The following is a 20,221-nucleotide window of genomic DNA, read 5'->3' as shown; positions in this document are numbered from 1 at the left end:
GCACCTCCAAATTTTATCACAACATGTAATTTTGATGTAAAAAATTATTAGGATCATCTAAAACTATATTTTCATATCTAATTATAAAAATTTAAACTCCAAAAATGGTTAAAATCAAGTAGATCTATTTTAAAAATGGACGATCTAGATAATATATTTCAAGTTGCACTATTTCTCTAACTCAATCTTCTTCTTCTTCTTTTTTTTTGATCGTATTCATACATCTCGATGCCAAGATGATCAATTACATGGTTTTTCAACATTAAAACAACATTTTTCGATGAATTTTTGAGGTGCGTATGTAGTTCTATATTTTAAGGTTGCAACCTTATATAAACACTAATAAAATAATATTATATTATTATATAATTATTATAATTATAATACTACTATATAATTAAAATATTCATGGTATTATATAATTACAATATTTATAGTGTTCTTTTATTATTTTAAATATGGGTGTGGTTTCAATAAAGTTGCAATCTTAAACAATTCAATTAAAGCGCACCTCTAAATTTTATCATAAATATAATTTTGGTATAAAAAATTCTTAACATGTCTTAAGAATCTATTTTCATCTTTAATTATAAAACTTAAATTTATAAAAATGGTTCAAATCAAGTAGATCTATAATCACAGGAAAATCTTGAAAATGAACAATTCAAATAATGTGTTGCAAGATGCACTATTTCTCGGACTTGAAATTATTGTTTCTTTTCATATTCATACATCTCGATGTCAAGATGATCAATTAAAGGGTTTTCTAACATCAAAACAACTTTTTATGATGGATTTTTGATGTGCACTTTTAATTCTACATTTTTAAGTTGTAACCTTATATAAACTTTTTTCTTTTAAATATTATGACATATGATCAATATTATTAATGTTTGTATTATAATATAATAACACTATATCATAATAGTAACATATAACACCATATTACATTAATGCTAATAAAATGATATTGCATTATTATAACTATGATATATTATGTGATTATGATATTTATATATGTATTATTTTTATTTAAAATATTTATAATTAGAAGAGTAAGAGTGATGATCTTGTGAGATCCTTCCGTACCCATATGTACAGGACTTTAAATGATCACTATTAAATATGATACAGATCTTTAGAAAAATTATTACATCGGTGTGGAACTTGATTTTTTTAGAGAAATGTGCCATATTTAATGAAGATCCTTTTAAATCCTACGCACATAAATGTGGGAGGGTCTTATGTGATCGTTACTCTGAGTAATCATTTAAATATTTGATTGAATAAACCAGTTTATATTTAGATGAGCCAAATATAGGATTTGTTGTAGCTCAGGTTGATCCACCTATCCAAACGGCAATATTTGTAAACTATCTTTAACAAATATTAGAATTTATAAACCTAAGGTTGGTGCATATAGTCCTTTATATAAGGAAAAAGTTTATATAAGGCCCATTTCTTTCTATAAAAAAATACTATGTATAAAACAAAAATAAAATAAAAAGCAAATGTCTCTCTTGGAACACACTGACGTGATAATCGCCTCTCTCTTTCTCTTTCGTGTTCGGGCGAGAGGTCCTGCGCAAAAGCTCTGCAATTGTAGTCGAGGTCATCTCACGAACGCCACCCCTCTCTTCTCTCTCTCCTCCCATCCCTCTCTCTCTCTCTCCCCTGATCGTGCCTTGAATCTGTAATCGTCCTCTCCTCACCTTCGTATACCATGGCTGTTTTAAATGAGGTAGGCCATCTTCTTCATTTCCTCATGGCAAACAAAACTGGTCCTCCATTCATCCTTTGTTGCCTGCATTATTGTGCGAAATACTAGAACTTAGCAGCCCTTAGTCTGCTTCCTACCTTTGTTCCATTGCCCCTTTGTTGGGACCATAACTCCAAAACATCTGAGAAACCCTGTATGTGCAGGATAACAAAAGCCCCAAAATTTTTAGTTATGGTCCATTGGATTTAATCATCTGTAGATTGGTTAGGTTTTCTGCACTATGAATCAGTTTGACTTGATACATTGATGGTGATCTAGAGAGGTTCATATAGAAAAATGAATATTGGGTTTTCGATTATATGACATATTGTCAAGTGGGAAGAGTATTTTCAGTTCTTTTTCCCTTTCCTTAGTGGCTATTTGTTCTTGAGTTCTGGATACCCTTTTCTTCATTTGGCCCTAATATGCATATTATTTTGGTGAAATTGTCATGCTGATTTACTTGCAGTTATTTCATTAAGGCTAAAGTTCAGGGTTTATTTTTTGTTTTCATATTGGGAGTTGCAGTAAATGTGATTACTGCTGCCATGTGTAGTCAAATGCTGTACTCATCACTGTTAGAGGTCATTCTCTTCGGCTGAATTCGTCAAAATTATGATCTACTCGGCCTGTCTCTTAAGCTGATCTGCGCAGCCTCTATGTTGGGCTGGTCTTTTGTTCCGTATACCGATGTTTGAGTAATACAATTAACACTTACTTCCTATGAGAAGCTCCTTTTCTGAGGATCCGTTGTACTTTTCTGGCCCATAAGAAGCTCCCTTTGCGGGGAGTCTGATCAGAATACCGGTCTAAATCTATCCACGAAAAAAATCAATGTTCTAGAAAATTTCTTCTGTGGGTTTTAGTGCTGGCTGTGATATGCTCAGGTCTATGCATTGGGATTCAGGAATATACTGACATGGTTGTGTAAATAGAGGATGTATAGCCAGGCATGTGACCTGTGTGAAGCAACTGGAGCATGTACACAAATACTGATCTTAGTTGAAAGTGGGTCCTCCAAGTATCTTTTTTAGTACAGCTTCTCTAATCAGGTTCACTGTGACAAGCTACTGGGACAAACTCTGTTCACGTTTCTCATCTCCGTGTTCAAGGCTTTTTAGCAGGAATTCCTTGTTCAAGCCTTTGTAGCAGGAATTCAGGGATGATGCCTGTAAGCGACAAACAAATCTTGACATTAATGCCTAACAAGAGCACAGATGAACCCACAATGTATAAGTATCCATTTTGTTCTACTCATAATGCTTTTGTTTGTTGTCTTGGTCATTTGTGTTTTTACAAGTGAATGCTTATTTTCCCTTGTTTTCCTCAATGGTATCAGTAATTCAAAAATCAGATATACAAGAGATTTTCTTCTATCATTTTGGGAATTAGACTCGTGCAAAAGGCTACCAACTGGAATTGATCCTTTGATTCTGAGGTACAATGATTCTTTGGATTTTCTTTTATTTTGCCTCTGGTTATAGGAGGTGTCTCACTCATTTTTGCACTTTCGTTAGCAGTGAATGCCAAGAGATCACCCAAAATGTACCAGAGTGGCGCCGAGCACCAGCTCCAATCTCTTGGGCAGATAATTCTTCTGGTTATTCACGTGGAAGCCTCGATAGGAGTTCTAGGCAGGCCTCTGGATCTGGGTTGAGCCAAGGAAGGTGGGAATCTCGTTCTGGATTGAGTGATAGAGATGCCAGTCAGCAGATGGACCGGGATTCAAGTACTCAAGGTTTGATCATTTGTAATTGTTCGAGCTTTGTCATTATCATGTTGTAATTAATTCTCTTTTTGGTTTTGTGTACCATCTTGAGTTGCAACCATAGATAAGAGTCCTTGTTAGTTTTTTCTGAAGGCCATTTTAATGCATTTCAACTGACTGCATCGATCAAAGCTTAGTAGACTATGACTGTAATAGGAGGTCAAGTGAATTTTTGCGTAGTGCATGACGTTATGACATCTCATATGTCTATTGTTTTTGACCTTGATGTAGAAGATTTATTTCTAAGTTTGTTTGGCTATAAAACTTTGTTTTTAACTGGGTTGGATTGATATGAATTAGCATTCCAATGAACAATTTTAAGTTCTAGAATAGTTGATGTGGGATATCTTTTGAGACAATGAGGGCTTCATTTGTTCAGCCTGATACAGTTAATCTGAAAAAAATGGAGGATTCTAAGTGATTGTTGATGACTCTACCAAGGAATTATATACACTCAAAATTTGTTTATAGTGCATTTGTAAATGAGATTCTTAACTTGCTTTGGAGGATTCAAGACTTTGTGAAATTTTGATAGTCTAGGTTTGTAACTTCAAAAGATAAACGTTAGTAATTCTGCACAAGACATATGTGCAAAATGTAGAGCTCTACGGCTGTGCTGTGATTAGAGTCCAAATCATTTAAATATTATGAAGTTTCATCAACCACCAAACTTCTTGAAGGAGTTTAAAATCATGTATATATCATTAAATTTAAGCTTTAGAACAATCAGAAGGTAACTTGTAGGATCAAGGCGGGGGTTGACTCCTACACAAGTATAACATGTTTGGAGGGCTTAGAAAGATGAGCTAGGGCCAGGGAAGTTTGGGTTATTATGGAAAGCAAGGTCAGGGTTTTGTTTGATTTGGTTTTAGGATTTGGCTATGATGGGAAGAAGTCTTGGCTTTCGGTTTTGAAGGGCTTCTACTATAAGCACGAGATGATGATTTGAAGCCTGAGGAAGGTAGGGAAGGAGTTAGAGTCATACGAAATGGTTTGGAGGGCTCCGAGCAACATTTAGGGTGGGTTTTACGGTTCGCACCAACACCAACCCAAAACCAGGAATCATGGAGTGAACATCATGAAGGACGCATCAACACCTCTTGATTGAATCAGCACCATCAAGCTAAAGCAAACAATATTCTCAAATGTCAAACCGATGATGTCCATTACCTACTATATCTATTTATAGAGTTCAAGCTTTTTATCTTCTTAAAATGGAAGTTAAGAAAACCATAAATCTTTCCTAAATTTATCCTTTCCAAGATTAAGGAATTAGTCCTTTATAATTTTAGGAAACTAGCCTTGGTACAAAAATTAGGAAGGTCACATCTTTTAGAACTCCTGTATAACAATGTAGAAAGCCAACTCCAACTACTGATTTGGAACGAAGAAACTTATTAAAAAGAAATAAAGAATAATAGAATGCATATCTTCCTAATCAAATTAAATCTAAACTCCTCATTAATCCTAAAATTTGTCACTAATAATTCCGTTGAAATTTTGACCATGATTTGAAAGCTTGAAACATCTTTATTTTGGAAAATCTGTAAGAAATATGGGTTATAGTTTTCAAAAAGATCTTGGATGTGAGATTTGGATCGCCCCAAAAAGGCATTTGGTGGAAGAGTTAAGTCCCACTAAAGCTTTTTGCATCAAAACTTGCTGATATTGATGGATTATAAAAAGAAATATCTACGTCTGTCATAGAACTTTATATTTTCATTGCTTTAAGTGGGACTTTCAATTGATGTAAAATAGTATTTAGGGAAACATATTATGGTGGTTGGGGCAACATATTATGGTTTTTTCTTCTTTTTGATTTTGATGTACAGTTCCAAGCACCTTACATGTGGGATACTGTCGCCCACATCTCATGGGTTTTTGTAAACCATAAACACTTAGTAAAGGTTTTTGTTCACCATTAACGACCAATTTGGAACGAAGAAACATATTAAAAAGAATAACAAAACTCATATCTTCCTGATCAAATTAAACCTAAACTCCTCATTAATACTTGAATTTGTTACTAATGATTCCATTGTACTTTTGATCATGATTTGAAAGCTTGAAACATCTGTAATAAATATGGGTTATAGTTTCAAAAAGATCTTCGATGTGAGATTTGGATCTCCCCAAAAAGGCATCTGGCAGAAAAGTTAAGTTCTTCTAAAGCTTTCTGCATCAAAACTTGCTGATATTGATGGATTATGAAAATAAATATCTACGTCTTTCATAGAACTTTATATTTTCATTGCTTTAAGCGGGACTTTCAATTGATATAAAATGGTAGTTTGGGAAACATATTATGGTGGTTACGGCAAGATATTATGGTTTTTTCTTCTTTTTCATTTTGATGTACATTTCCAAGCACTTTACATGTGGGATACTGTCGCCCACATCTCATGGGTTTTTGTAAACTATAAACCATTAGGTAAGGGTTTTTGTAAACCATAAACTATTAGTTAATGAAAGAAGTTTATATATGCATGAGGCCCTAAATAATCAACTTAACGTGCACCTCAAAGATCCACAAGAAGAGGTTGTTTCGATGCACAAAAATACTCAAATCAATCATCTCGACCTCAAGATAAATGGACATGACAAAAATAGATTTCAAGTCTTGGAAATAGTGCATCTTGTAATGCATTTTCTAGACCTTCAATTTTTAAGATTTTTAAGTGTTTATAGATCTGCTCGATCTACACTATTTTTGGAGCTTTAAATTTTATAATTAGAGATGAAAATAAATTTTTAGACCATCACAAATATTTCGAGTACTGAAATAACATCTTTCAACATTATTTGAAGGTGTGCCTTACTTTGATTGTTTAGGGCCTCAACCTTATACAAACCACATCCTTAGTTAATATATTGTCACCTTTATTTTATTTAGAAAAAGGAAAACATTATGATGGTTAGCACGAGAGGGTTGATATTTGAGTAACATACCACATAGTTCTCTAGCAATTCCAATTGGCAGTTGATTGTTGATGCATGAACAAGTTCTTTAGCCTAGTTGATTATTGATGCTTGAATGCATTGTTGATGGAGTTTTCTTGATTGATATGTTGATCTGTATATGTGAAAATAAGTTTCTGGAATTTTGTTTTTCTCACTGAAGGCACCTTGTGTGTGTATTGTGTGCTCATACTCACCACTAGAAATTCTATATTTGGGTTTGTTAATATGACTACTATTAAGGAAAATCTTGTATCAAAATCATGAGGAATATCCTATTTTAATTGTTACTATGGAGGTGAGAGATAGTTCCTTTATTAGTCAAATACAGAGAGGATAATTGCGGTAGCCCATGTGTCTTGATACACAAAATATAAAAAGCAAGATAATCCTTGCTGGAGAATCCCCTGGATAAATGCGTTATTACCATATAATTTGTAGGCTCGTGTATGACTAAATTGTTGTTCTTTCTTTGACATGTCTTTGATAGTATGTCTCTAACAATTTGGGTGTCTTCTATATGTGTAATCTCCTTGTAAATTGGAGGAACTACAAATTTTCTCTTATTATTGCAATTCATATCCATTACATTGATAAAAGATCTGATCTAGAAGAGTTCATTGTTAGCCTTAGCATTTGCGTTTGTGGGGGCAAACATGCTTATAGCATTAGGGACCTTCAAAACAGCCCTCATTACTTTCCTGCACCTCTCTTCTCTCTGAAGAAGAGCATTGACATCATTGATTGATGATTATTGAAAAAAAAAACAGATGTCATTGATTGATGGTATTTTCTCTGTGGATATTATATGTTTGTGAACCATCTCATAATCATTTAAGGCCAGCACAGTGTTTGAACATATGCCTCTTCTCAACTTGTCGTTGCCATGCCAAAGGCTAGCCAAGCACATACATTGTGAAGGCTCATAGTGTTTGAGTTCGGCCGACATACTTTTGATCCCTCTACAATGCTCTGATAGAAATGGCTTTCCTTGAGAGCATAAGGCTATATTGTATACATCCGACACTTCGGACAATATTATCTTTTTGGGGAAAAACTTCTCTTCTAAAGTGTCCTAGATTTCTTGGGCTGACTCTAAGAGCAACAATCCATTTCTCATGGTTACATCTATAGAATGGCAATTCCATGCCATAACAAGTGAATCTGATGCTATCCACTCTTCATACTTAGGGTTAGAAGGATCTTGGCATTTGGATGTTCCATTCAATATTGAAAAATATGGATTCGGCTGCCTAGTCGGGTGCCTAGTTCACTAGGCAGAGTCTAGGTCCCATGGAAATTGTTTAGAGGGGTTTGGTTGCCTCTAAATTATCTTAGAAATATTTTTTAGAAATACCAGTAAAACACATTATCTAAGTCTCCAATACACTATATTACTAGAAGTCGAAAAGTCAAAAAAATAAAAAGAAAAAGAAAAAGATGCCCAATAGGGCATGATTATACCTGTTTTCGAAAATCAACATTCCACAATATTGGTTCATCATAGGCAAGTGAAACAAAGAAAACAAAAAAAAAGTCCCAACTTCATACTCCCACCTCCCAACATTACATCACATGTGTTCATGGTTTCAGATTGGTAATTGAGTTTCGACATCACTACCAACAATGTCTTGCTGTCCACCACGTCCACCACCAAAGCCGCCATTTGATGATGATGATGCCAGCCATCATCATCAGAGTCGTCTCCCTCTACATATTCTTCGTCTTCCCTAGTCTCCTGTGAATCTGCCTCATCCTCCTCCCTCACTTCTCATTCTCTTCCGACGAGATTGAGATCTTGTGGCCCTCATGGGGCTTAATTGACTTCCATCTGCCTGCTGTACTTGTCTCCAAAGTGAAGTCTGCTCCTTTGAATATGGGATCATCTCTGGCATCAACCAACCACTCGGATGTATCATCCATCTCACTAATAATGATGGAGTCAATGGCATCCCTTTCTAGGTAATGTTCCTTTGAGCTTTTGATTATACAGAACAAAAACGAGGTTGTTTGGTCTTTTCTGCTCAAGCTTGTTTATATCTTCTTCGTATGTTTTTGTTAAGTCAAAATACAATGATTAATGAATCATTTTGAAAATATTTGAGAATATTAATTTAGTGGACAACAAATTTAATTTTGAAGAGAAAGAGATTACCATCTCATAAGAACCAAAGTTTGCGCTCACAACCAAATGAGGTTCATAACTAGCTCAAAATGGGCATGGCCATCTTCTTTAAGTGCTTAGTGCTTTGACCATGAATGGTCCACGATGAACCTAAAAAAAAATAGTGTAGAAGTCTATATAAATAGTTATTAGAAGTTCTAACTAGAGTGCCAGAACAAAGTACTCAAATCACACGTTCGCCATGAAAAAGCAAAATTGAAACTTGCTGGGAAAGAGTGTCTTGCTTTAATTACTACTGATTCAATACCAAGTGTCCCAATTGATAATCTATACTTATCTAAATCTCTTGACACTTGGTCTTGTTCATCTACACTTGTTGATTGTTGACATAAAGCATCCCATAATATCAATATTTATGTTTTCATGGAAATAAGCAGGGTTAAGATAACATCGTGCTAGGTAAAGGGGCCTCTCTAACTCGTAGTCCCATTTGTCGTCAACTGTCTTTAAAATAGGAGAATATATCTTTTCATTGTAATCAAAGGGTCTTGGTGAATGATAAAGAGGTTAATGAAAGATCGAGAGTTTATTTTAAAAAATTATTAACTGACGAACACATTTACAAGAACAAAGAGACATACAGAATTGTGCGAACTATCGAAGGATCAAACTTATGAGCCACACTATGAAGCTATGGGAGAGAGTAGTTGAGCAACGACTAATGCATGAAATGTGCGTATCGGAAAACCAATTATATTTTATTTCAAGGAGGTCAACAATCGAGGCTATTTTCATACTTAAGCAACTGATTGAGAAGTTTAGGGTGAATGAAAAGACCTCCACATGGTCTTTATTGGTATAGAGAAAGCTTATGACATAGTACTTAGAGATTTAATTTGGGGGGTGTTGGAAAAGAAAGGAGTCTTCAGACACTACACAGACTTAGTGAGAGATATGTATGAGGGAGCACTAACTAGTGTACAAACAACTAGTGGGGAGATGAGTGTGTTTTAAGTGATAATAGGTCTACATCAAGGGTCAGCATTGAGCCCATACCTCTTTGTTTTAGTTGTGGACGACTTAACTAGGCACCTATAAGATGAGGTATCGTTGATTATGTTCGCGGATGACATATCTTTGATCAATGAGACCAGTAATGGCGTCAACATAAAGTTAGAACTTTGGAAGGATGCTCTAGAATATAAATGTTTTAAAATTAGCTGGACAGACATAGTATATGAAATGCAAGTTTAGTAATAATGGGAGTAGAGACGAGAAAGTAGTTAAGATTGATGGAATACCAAAAAGAGCGCACTTTCGATATCTTGGGTGGATAATCTAGGAAAATGGCGAGATTGAGAAAGATGTCGCACATAGAATTAGAGCTGGGTGGGCGAAGTGGAGATGTGCAACCGAAGTTTTATGTGATCGTCGCATGCTCATGAATTTTGATTTCCTCTTGTAGTGTGATGAATTTTGATTTTCCTCTTACTCTTTCCTAAACCTATCATTCTTTCTTGACTCCCTTGCCCCCCCCCCACCCCCCTCTCTCTTTCTCTCTCTTTGTAACAATCTAATGTGCCTGCTTGCTTCCTCCCCTATCTTTATCCATCCTATCTCTTTCTTTATTTGATCAGGTATTTTGGGAATAATATGATGGAAGAGGGGTCGCATGCTGGGTTGGGGTGGTGTTGGGGAGGCACCACAAATCACATGGGCTGTGATTAGTGGTGGCTGTGGTGTGTGGTGTGTGTATATATATATATATATATATATATATATATATATATATATATATATATATATATATATATATATATATAGAGAGAGAGAGAGAGAGAGAGAGAGAGAGAGAGAGGGGGGAAGGGGAGGATTCTCTCTCTCATAAAAAAGAAAGAAGAAAAAGTCCATCTCCAAGATGGAATTTGGAATGGGTATGCCCTAACCTCACCCATTAGTATATCATTTCCAGAGTCCAATTCGTATTCTTGCCAATGACATCTTCCCCTAGCTCCTTGTCTCGTTCACTTCGTGAATAGCTAGCTCCTTGTCTCGTTCACTTCTTGAATAGCTCGCAGTTGATCGGTCACCTTCAATTATATGACTCCTCCCCCTCTTGGACTTCCACTTGGCTCTCCATGTTCCTATCTCTTGATATATCACTATTTTTCAACGATATTGGATCCAAGTGGGAATGGACCCTGTTACATCATGTAGTGGCTCCACCACCATGACCACTCAGATCTCGGGCCCATTCCTTAATCACCAGCCAAATGTTGAAGTTTTTGTGTAAGCAAACATTAGAGAATAGAAACCACTAATCAAGAATTGGATCACCATTCCGACTTTTTGGTCTCAATTTCATATATATGAGAAAAAAGTAGGAGGGACCATAGTCATTAGGATCTCCCAACCTAGTTGGCGATCCCACTTCAGAATCTCGCTCCTGTGTTTCGAGAAAGAGATATTCAAAGGATCTTGATTTTTAAAATTTTGGGATCTTGATCCCCTTTGTTTGGGATCTCGTTCCCCACTATAAGGGATCTCACTCTCCACCTTGAAGACCAAGATAATGACCAAAATGATGATTTTCAAGCTAGCTAACAATGCAATTGTACTTTTGATATAGTTGCATTGCTAGTGTTTCAAAAACCGCTAGGCAGCCCTTAGGCGGCCAGCTTGTGCCTAGTGCCCAGAACCTCAAGTGCCGCACGGTAAAAAATTGCATATATATGTGTTGTTTAAAAGCGCATTTATGCACAAATATTTGTATTCATTTTTTATTTGTTTTCTTTGCATTTATATGTATTATATCTAACTTTGCCATGCCAATATATACGCATGAATCTTGAAACACGTTCAAAGGTTCAAATCATTTGACAATTTAGTGAAAAAAGACAAAAACATAAATAAGTCCGTGGTTTATTAGCCTCCAACTATCCAATTGATATTGAGTACGACGTACTCCATACTGACAAATGAACATAATCACAACTAGAGATGGTGAAATACAATAGAAAAGTATAAAACCAATAGTTCAAATGGCCAATACATAAGATGCTTCCTTAAACCTCCGATCCTTTTGTCATTCACGGAACTATCAAAATCGATCAACTTGGGGGGGGGGGGGGGGGGAGGGGGTTAAATTTGATTCTTTTTTCCCACTTTGGGGGTTTAAAATACCCCAATATTCATTTAGGAAAATTTCGTGGGTCAAACTGACCCAAACTGCCGTTAGGGCCCACTTTAATTATAGAAAAGGGGGCCTAGTACTTGGGCACCCGTCCTGGACTTGGCAGCCACTTGGGTAGCGCCTAGGTACTGGCCTTCAGGAACGGCCGCCTAGGCTTTGGGTGTGCGCCCCAAGGATCTTCCGGCCGAGGCAATGGTCAGTCCATTTATTTGAACAATGTGCTTTTCTTACTGGTTATAACAAAGAGATCCCCACTTTAAAGAGCATGCAGACTCATTGATTGTATATACTCTTTAAGGTTATGAGCAAGATCCTTAAAAGGTTTCAATTAAGGTACCAAATGGTCGGGATTGAGATCCCAAAAAGGTCAGGATTGATATCCTTAACATTTAGGGATCTCGATTCCTAACATATGCATTGTATGACCAATGCTCCCAACCATTGGGATCTTTTAGCCTTTCATGATCCTCTCGCGCCCGACCCCTTTCTTGCTTTGGATCTCAATAATTATGGGAGGGGCCATGCACACACTAATGATTACATGCTTCATGTTTGCTATTTTGTGGGATGATTGTCATATGAGACACTAGTATGCTAATGGGTGCCTTAATACCTCGTATCCAGGGAAAATTTGCCAATCTGGATCCTAGTTGCCCAATCAGATTAGATTTGGTAAGGGACTATCCTAGTTCCTTATGGCCCGGGTTTGGTTTTAACAAATTCAACCTTGTTCTTTTGACGGAACCGACCTATTCTCGTCCAAGGATTGGGGTTTGTTTCATGGTTTCACCTTTTTAAAAATCCCCATTTTTTTAAAATCTGGCCATTTTAATCCATTTTCCCTCATTTCTCCAGCTGTCCTAAAATTTGTCCCAAACTCTTTGCCCTTAAGATCTCTACAAGACCTCCATAATTATTTTTTGGGTCAAAGTTTTTTTGATTGTGATCAATTTTGCTAAAAATTCAAGGTTTTTTGAAAAATTGAGCCCAGATATGTTAAAGATAGCCTCAAATATGGTTCTTTTCTGGGGTTTATGGCCTTTAAAGTCCATGAGAGCATGTAAATAAATATTATAATGGATTATACACTTAATGGGAGTGTGTATATTGGTTGACTGACCTAGGGTTAGGTGGTCAATGACCCTAGTCATATGTCCAAAACCTTTGTCCTTGGGCATATGGCACTAGAGAAGAAGGTTTTCAGAGGGTCGTCCCTTGTTGAGGTCGGAGAGATGCCCAAAGATGGTTTCTAGTCCAGAAGAGCTTCGTGGTCTCTTGTGTGCAGATGTAGGCCTGTGAGAGCAAGGGCTAAATCTTCCACAAACTTCCTAATGTGCACATGACAATCGTATATCGAGAAACAACCTTTCAAAGGGTACGTACCCATGTGCCGCTTGCACTATAGTGGTATGTGAGTGTGATTTGCTCTTAAGGGAGGGAACTTGTAATTCACATTCTAGGACCGTGGTTCCACTATTTATTGGCCAGCTTTGAAGAACCAATCATGAGCCCCTGCATTAGACTGTGGGTCATGGGTCTCTTCGGGTTGGTTTGTGAAGATAGTTGAGGATCAAAGTTACTGGGTCAGATGGAGTGCCATGATAATCACTTTTCTTGACATTGGTCCACATTTAGATATTTTGTTTTCAGTTTAAGAAATTACTCTTATGAATTTTAGAAAATTTTCATAATTTTTAAAGTTATTTAGCTGCAAAAACCTTTAAGGGCATTTTAGATAATTTCTGGGTTTTGGGGGGGGTGGGTTTGTATGGTAGGAACACATGTGGGGCCCTTGGATCCAGCCTCACATGTGGACCACACCCACATGTGTGGCATGTGGAGCCCCTAGGGCCCACACATCACACATTAAGTGTGATGCCCCCCTCCTCTCTCTCCTTGAAATTATTTTTAAATTAAATGAGTTTGGTTTTAGTTCGAAAGCTTATGGAAATCTTTGAAGAAGATTTTGTATCCTTATTTTGTGGGAGCAAAAGAATGTTCTATTTTCTGAAAATATTCTTGAAATCTATGACCGAATCTTTTGACTTTTGAATTCCTACAATCTTTGAAAGAGAAGGAAGCTCTAGTCATAATCGAAATTATGCTTTTGATTGGTCTTATCGTAGTTTGACTAGAAGTGGATGTGGTCAAAGATTTAGAGGATAAGGTTCCTAGATTCCTCCCTAAATCATAATAGCTGATTTATGGGATGGATGACTCAGATTTGTTTCTCTTTTAGCTCACATAGTACTTAGGAATCCTTTGGCCAAGATGAATACTAAATTAGATGGGTATACCTAAGGCCATTGAGGCTTATATAAGGAGGGGAATCCGCCTTCCTTCTAAACGCAAGTTTCTTACCTCACTCACTTTCTCTTTCTTTCTCCATGCCCCTCTCTCTCTTATCTCTTTCTTTATCTCTCTCCCCTCTCCATGCTTCTCTCTCTTTGTCTCATTCTCTCTCTTCTCCTTAGTCTTTAGAGGGTGGTATGCACCACTGTAGAATGCTAGGGTGGCAGACCACCCATAGGTGAAAAAAGAGGGGCATGCCCAGCCCTAATTTTTGCCAAGGGAGGTGCCACTTGTGGCATGTGCTACAAAGGTCCAAACGAGCATGTAGAAACCATAATTCTTGTTTATGCACTTAAAGCCCTAGACTTGAATGGTGTTGCGTAAGGAAGTTTCCCAACTCTTAGAATTCAGCAGGGCCAATAGTATCAAAGTGTGCCATCAGTCAGGTAATCAGGTGTGGGATGAACCTTATCCTGTACTGGTGACCCTAGGCAAAAACAAGAAGCCTTCCCGGCTGTTCAAAGTTTGGTTTGAGTCATTTTTGCTTACTTTATTTCAATTTCTAGGAACATTATATGTGTCATCTTTATTTGACAATAAAATAAAAGACATAGGTTGTATTTAGGGTTTTATTTCTTGTTAACAGCATTGCATAGTGGCACTTGCTAGTGGAATTCAGATGCATCATAAAAGAAAGGAGAGAGTTTTTATTCTACTACTTGGAATCCCACATAGCCACTACATTTTATTTTCATCCATGATTTTGTTAAAGACTTCTCTTCAAACAGTTAGCAACGATCAGTAATAGGTATTTCATCATTTTGGGTGATATTTTTATGGATTTGAATTTTTCTTGTCAGTTTTTATTTTTCAACAAATTTTTGTATGAATCTGCCTTTTAGGTTCTTCTTCCTTATTTCACATCCATTTTATGTGAAATTTGTCCCAAAATCTTGGCCTATGAGACCTTCACGAGACGTCACAATTATTTTTCAGATCAAAACCTTATTTTGATAGAACTGAGTGCTTAAAAATTGGGCGTAGATCAAAAACCTTATTTTGATAGAACTGGGTGCTTAAAAATTGGGTGTCTTTTGAGGAATGGGCTCTTGGACTTGGTGGTTAGGGTGGTAGAGCCACAAGGTGAAGTAAAAGGTTCCCTTCCTAGCCTTGTTAACATGTCCAAAAATGGGGGCTTTTTGTAACACTTAGATTAGATATGTCAAAACAACGTTGTATTGGAGTTTCAGATAGTTACAATCTTACTGGATTCAAGTAAAGTTTGTAGAAAATTCGTGGTTTTATGTTTTTTTTTTCTTTTCATAAAAAAAAGAAAAATCAATTGAAATCTTTTTTTTTATTTTAAATTGTTTGTCCAATTGCTTGGATCTGCCGATCCGGTTCTGAGGTACCAATTTGAATTTGTCCAATGAGGAACCGATTCCAATCACGATTATGTGCTTTAAAACCTGCCTGTAAGTGAATGCGAAGTGATGACTGTGGATGGAAGCCTAATTTCTTGGTTCCCTCTTGCTACCCTCTGCGTGATTTGAACTTGGTGCCTTGTAGGCATAGGACTGTTTGGGGATTTGCGGCTCTTACTTTGGTTGTTCAACCTTTTATTAATGGTGCTCTTTTGACTTTTAGGTTTTATGGCCACCTATGCCATAGATCCAGTGTGTGAAACAGTGGTAGGCGGTGCCTAGGAGGCCAGGGTGATGCTGGTTGTCTAGGCATGATATGGCCGCCTAGCTGGCGACTTAGTCATGAGGCACCCTGGCTTTACATATATTCATATATGTGTATAATTGGCACATATCTTACACAGATGCATATATCGTTCGTATAACATGTAATAAATTATATATTTTTATATGAAGCATACGCAGAGACAATTGAGCACAAAATTTTTGAATGATTAGAAAAATCCAAAGTTTAGAAGTAATTAGGTAGATGTTGAATCTCATTTCACACATTTAACATAAGCACTTAGCCTTCCTAGTGCTAATAGCTGATGGCTCCATGTCAAAGATTGTCATCATCATCATCCGAGCTTTGTCCTAACTATTTGCCATTGGCTGCATTAATCCTGTTCCATCATTCCACTATATCAAGGGTTATACCGTCAGTTAGACCACAAGCTTTTCTCAGTACTTCCATCTATGAACTTTTGGGAGCCTTCCACTTGAACCAAATCACTCTCCCTAACTAGTGTTGTTTAAGTCGACACTGCACATGGCCAATCCACCTAAGTCTACTTTCCCTCGCCTTATCGCCTATTGGCCCTACCCTTAAGTTCCCTCAGATGTATTCAATCTAAATTCTATCATTTCATGTCTTGCCACTAATCTATCTCAACATCCTCATCGCAACTACATTCATTCTATGAATATGTTTCTTGACTAGCATTCCGTCTCATAAAGCATGGTTGGTCTTATAGCTGTCCTATAAAACTTCCCATTAGTTTCATTGGTATATGGCGATCACATAACATTCTGGATACACATATCTACTTTTTCCACTCAGCTCTAATTCTATGTGCAACATCTTCCTCATTATCTCCATTCTCATAGATCATTCATCCAGATATCGAAACTAATCGCTCTTAGTTACTTGGCCATCAATCTTAACTACTACCTCGTTTCTATTCCTAATATTACTAAACTTGCATTTTATATACTTTAACTTTGTCAGGCTAATTTTAAAACCTTTAGATTCCAGATCATCCCTCCAAAGTTCTGACTTTGCATTGATGTTGTCTCTAGTCTCATCAATCAAAACTATGTCATCCGAGAATAACATACAACACAAATCCTCATCCTGTGGATGCCTAGTTAACTCGTCCATAATCAAAACAAATAGATGTGAGCTCAACTCTGACCTTTGAGGTAAGCCTACTGTCATTGAAAACTCGCTTGTCTCTCCACTAGTTGTCCTTGCACTAGTTTTTTTTGAAGTTGTTAACTGTTGTCTTCACACTAGTTAGCGCTCCCTCGTATATATCTCTCAGCATATCAATATATCCTCTAAAGACTACTTTATTTTCCAATACCCTCTAAATTAACTCTCAAGGTACCCTATTATATGCTTTCTCTAAATCAATAAGGACCATGTGGAAGTCTTTTGTCTTCTTCTTAAACTTCTCAATCAATTGCCTAAGTAAGAAAATACCCTCAAGTCTGCAACATTTGTTACCGGATCTCTGATCCTTGATTCTTATGGGTAGTTTGAGGTTTAAATAACCAATATCTTCTCTTAACCTCTCTTGATATTTCATAGAGAGAAGTCCATAAAATTTGGATTTGAATGGATTTTTCAAAGGATTCTCCTTTACCAATCTTTTAAAATTTTTTACAAATGAAATTTTTGTGGAGAACACCTTGACTAAGGTGTCAGACGCGCACCTAGCGTTGCCTTCTTGGCCCCAGAAGAGGCACCTTGACCCCTATCCCTAAGCCACCTTGAGGTGTTGGACGCTTGAAGCAGATGCTTTTTAACACATTGGATTTTTGTTCTAGTATTGGCATTGACATGGTGCTTAGCACGAAAGCCATTGCGCTAACGTGCATCCATTTTCTTGCTTTTCTCTGCTCGCTCGAAAGTTTACGTGTGTGTTAGCGCACATAGTTTTCTTTGCAGCTAGCGCCCTTTTTCTTCGTGCCGTTTTCTTCGCATTGCACGCTTCAACGTTAAAAAGTAAGCCAACAAGTGCAAGCAAGAAAATGGATGCGCGTTAGCGCAATGGCTTTCGCACTAGGCTAGCAGTTGCTTCTTGCAAGAAAACAGATGCGCGTTAGTGAAATGGCTTTCGTGCTAGGCTAGCCATTGCTTCTTGCAAGAAAATGGATGTGCGTTAGTGCAACGATTTTCGTGCTAGGCTAGACATTGCTTCTTGCTTTCGAGCCAGCTAAGAAAATTTTCACCCATCCGACAAAGCCCTCCTCTGATCAAATGCCCTTGGAACATGCATTTGTCCAAAGGAGCATTTCTCTTTCTTTACGGTTATTCTTCCTCAATACCTCAAAACGGTTTGGAGGCACGTTTGGAGTTTGAACCTCTTAGGGATATTTCGAGCTTTCTAGTTGACCTATTATTGCTCCATTCCCCTTTCCCCAGATTTAGTTATTATGCATTTCGAGCTTCTACATCTACCTAGATGACTTCCCAAAGTTGTTTAGCTACTTAAGTTGGTTTTGGCAATGACCTTGCGGTTGTTCTCAACTTCTCATGGTATCAACGTTGAGTTTCCATGGAGGCTTCATTCAGAAGATATCCTTAATCATTGAGGGTGTTCTTAGTGGTATGTATTTAGCAAACTGAGTTTGAACTATAGTTACCCGAATCCCGAATCTCTCATTGAAGGTTGTGATTCCAATTCAGAACTCCGATATAGCGATTCCTACTAGGAATCTTCACAGAACCCGTTTTCGTGTTTCCTATTTTCAGAAAATCTCGACACCAAAACTTATAGAATCTCGTTTTCAATATTTATTGATTCTCGATTCTGCACTCGTTGAAACTGGTTTCCATATTTATTGGAATTCTACCACTTCCCCCTTTCCCCTCCCTTTTTTTTTGTCTTGTTGTTTTTTTTTGAAAAGTGATGTTTAGAAGTTTTCTAGGCATCAAACTACTCGAAGTAGACACACAATCTCAAGCCACAAGGTGTAGTAGTCTTTTTTGGTATGAAATGACCAATAGAAACCAACGTGGTGGTCCACATTCTCTACTTAGTTCTTTAGGTATGCATTGTATTGATCTAATGGAGAGATTGCAACTCGAAGATGTTAGAAACAATGTTATACAAATAGTATAAATGTGCATGTATGGCATGTTGGTCAATGAACGGCATTGGGACATGTATTGTTTCCCTCTTAGTTCCCTCTTAATTCCAAAGATGTTGGAATATGGATTCCATTAATGAAGGAATCTTGATTCCATATTGGTCAATTTCAACTAGGTTGGGTACTCGATTCCAAAACGCTAGGAATCTCGATCCCATCGTTATAGGGATCTCAATTTTATTTTGGTCGAATATTGATTCCTAAAAATATGAATCTCTTCCCCCACTATTCCTCTTGTACGGGCGTCGATTCTGAAAACAAAAATCGTTCAGCCGGCCATGATTCCGTGCTTCCGATTTCCAAATCGTTTCGGGTAACTATGGTTTGACATTAGTACCTCTCAAAGCTGACTTGAGCTTGTTTTTCAGTCTTGACCGTTATGGTCGTGTTCTATGCGAATATTTTGCATGATTATTTTGTTTGATTGCAGCCAAATAAATTTCTTTTCCTTTTCTTTGTTGAAATATGATGTTGATCTCAGATTCAGGAAGGCGTTTTGGTGGTCAAACTCGTAATCCTTTGCAGCACTCAGAGCATGATGGACTTCTTGGTAGTGGTGCTTTTCCCAGACAATCAGGGCATATGGGGGCATTGAATTCCAAAGCTCGAGGAAATGGTGGTCAGAATCTTAGTAGAAGCACTGAACCATATCAGCCTCCTCGCCCCTACAAGGTTTGTTCCATTGTATGCATAGAATTGAAGTACCATAGCTTTTTGCGTTCTGTATTTGTCTTAAGATTCTGGTTTTATGATTCTTGTCAGGCATCTGTTCAGTTACGACGTGATACTTTCGATCTTTGTAACGACGAAACTTTTGGTTCTATTGAATGTACAAGTAAAGATAGGGCAGAAGAGGAAAAGATGAGAAGAGGTAGATTTTCTATGCACTTCTATTTTAGTTACATCTCTGAAATTACCTTTTTTGTGTGGATGGAATCATCCATGTTTGACTTCTTTCTTGTAATCTATACTGCTTTTTGTGATGTTTGTTTGTCTGTCATCATTGTGTTTGAGACAACTATTTTTTATTTATTTAATTACTTTCGTTAGATCTTTCTCTCTCGTTAGGCAGTAGGGGCACTCCTTTCACTTTTTCCTTGCATTTCTCTCTCCTTATAAGTTGGGAATCTCACCCTACAAAGGTTTCCTTACATGTATAGGATTAAAGTAAATTTCTAACTTTTCAGTTTTTTTTGTTCTTTATTATTAAGTAAAGTAAGGAAATGATTTCTTATCTTTATTATTTATAATTAGGCTTATCATTATTTAAACTATTTTTTTC

The 20,221-nt window shown here is 36.9% G+C and overlaps 1 protein-coding gene across 10 annotated transcripts in view; it reads left to right on the top strand.

Annotated features, from left to right (window-relative positions):
* Nucleotides 1-1,532: 1,532 nt before the first annotated feature.
* LOC18424436 (chorismate synthase) overlaps nt 1,533-20,221 on the top strand; it is a 42,373-nt gene continuing 23,684 nt past the window's right edge. For 2 of the 10 annotated variants that reach the window (XR_016041443.1, XM_088848017.1), the window contains exons 1-5: nt 1,533-2,989; nt 3,099-3,197; nt 3,280-3,497; nt 19,421-19,611; nt 19,702-19,810. Coding sequence is in view for 8 of the 10 variants with exons in the window: in XM_088848017.1 (XP_088704143.1) it covers nt 2,922-2,989; nt 3,099-3,197; nt 3,280-3,497; nt 19,421-19,611; nt 19,702-19,810 (685 nt within the window). In the remaining 2 variants the exon portion in view is untranslated. Of the gene's footprint in view, nt 2,996-3,098; nt 3,198-3,276; nt 3,498-19,420; nt 19,612-19,701; nt 19,811-20,221 lie in introns of all 10 variants that reach the window. The other 8 variants (XR_016041442.1, XM_020661488.2, XM_088848018.1 and 5 more) reach the window with 7 other exon arrangements.

The sequence above is a fragment of the Amborella trichopoda genome, chromosome 9 (assembly GCF_054954075.1).
Source record: "Amborella trichopoda isolate Santa Cruz 75 chromosome 9, AtrichopodaSantaCruz75HAP2 v2.0, whole genome shotgun sequence".
NCBI lineage: Eukaryota > Viridiplantae > Streptophyta > Magnoliopsida > Amborellales > Amborellaceae > Amborella > Amborella trichopoda.
This window is presented reverse-complemented; position numbering and strand designations above follow the sequence as displayed.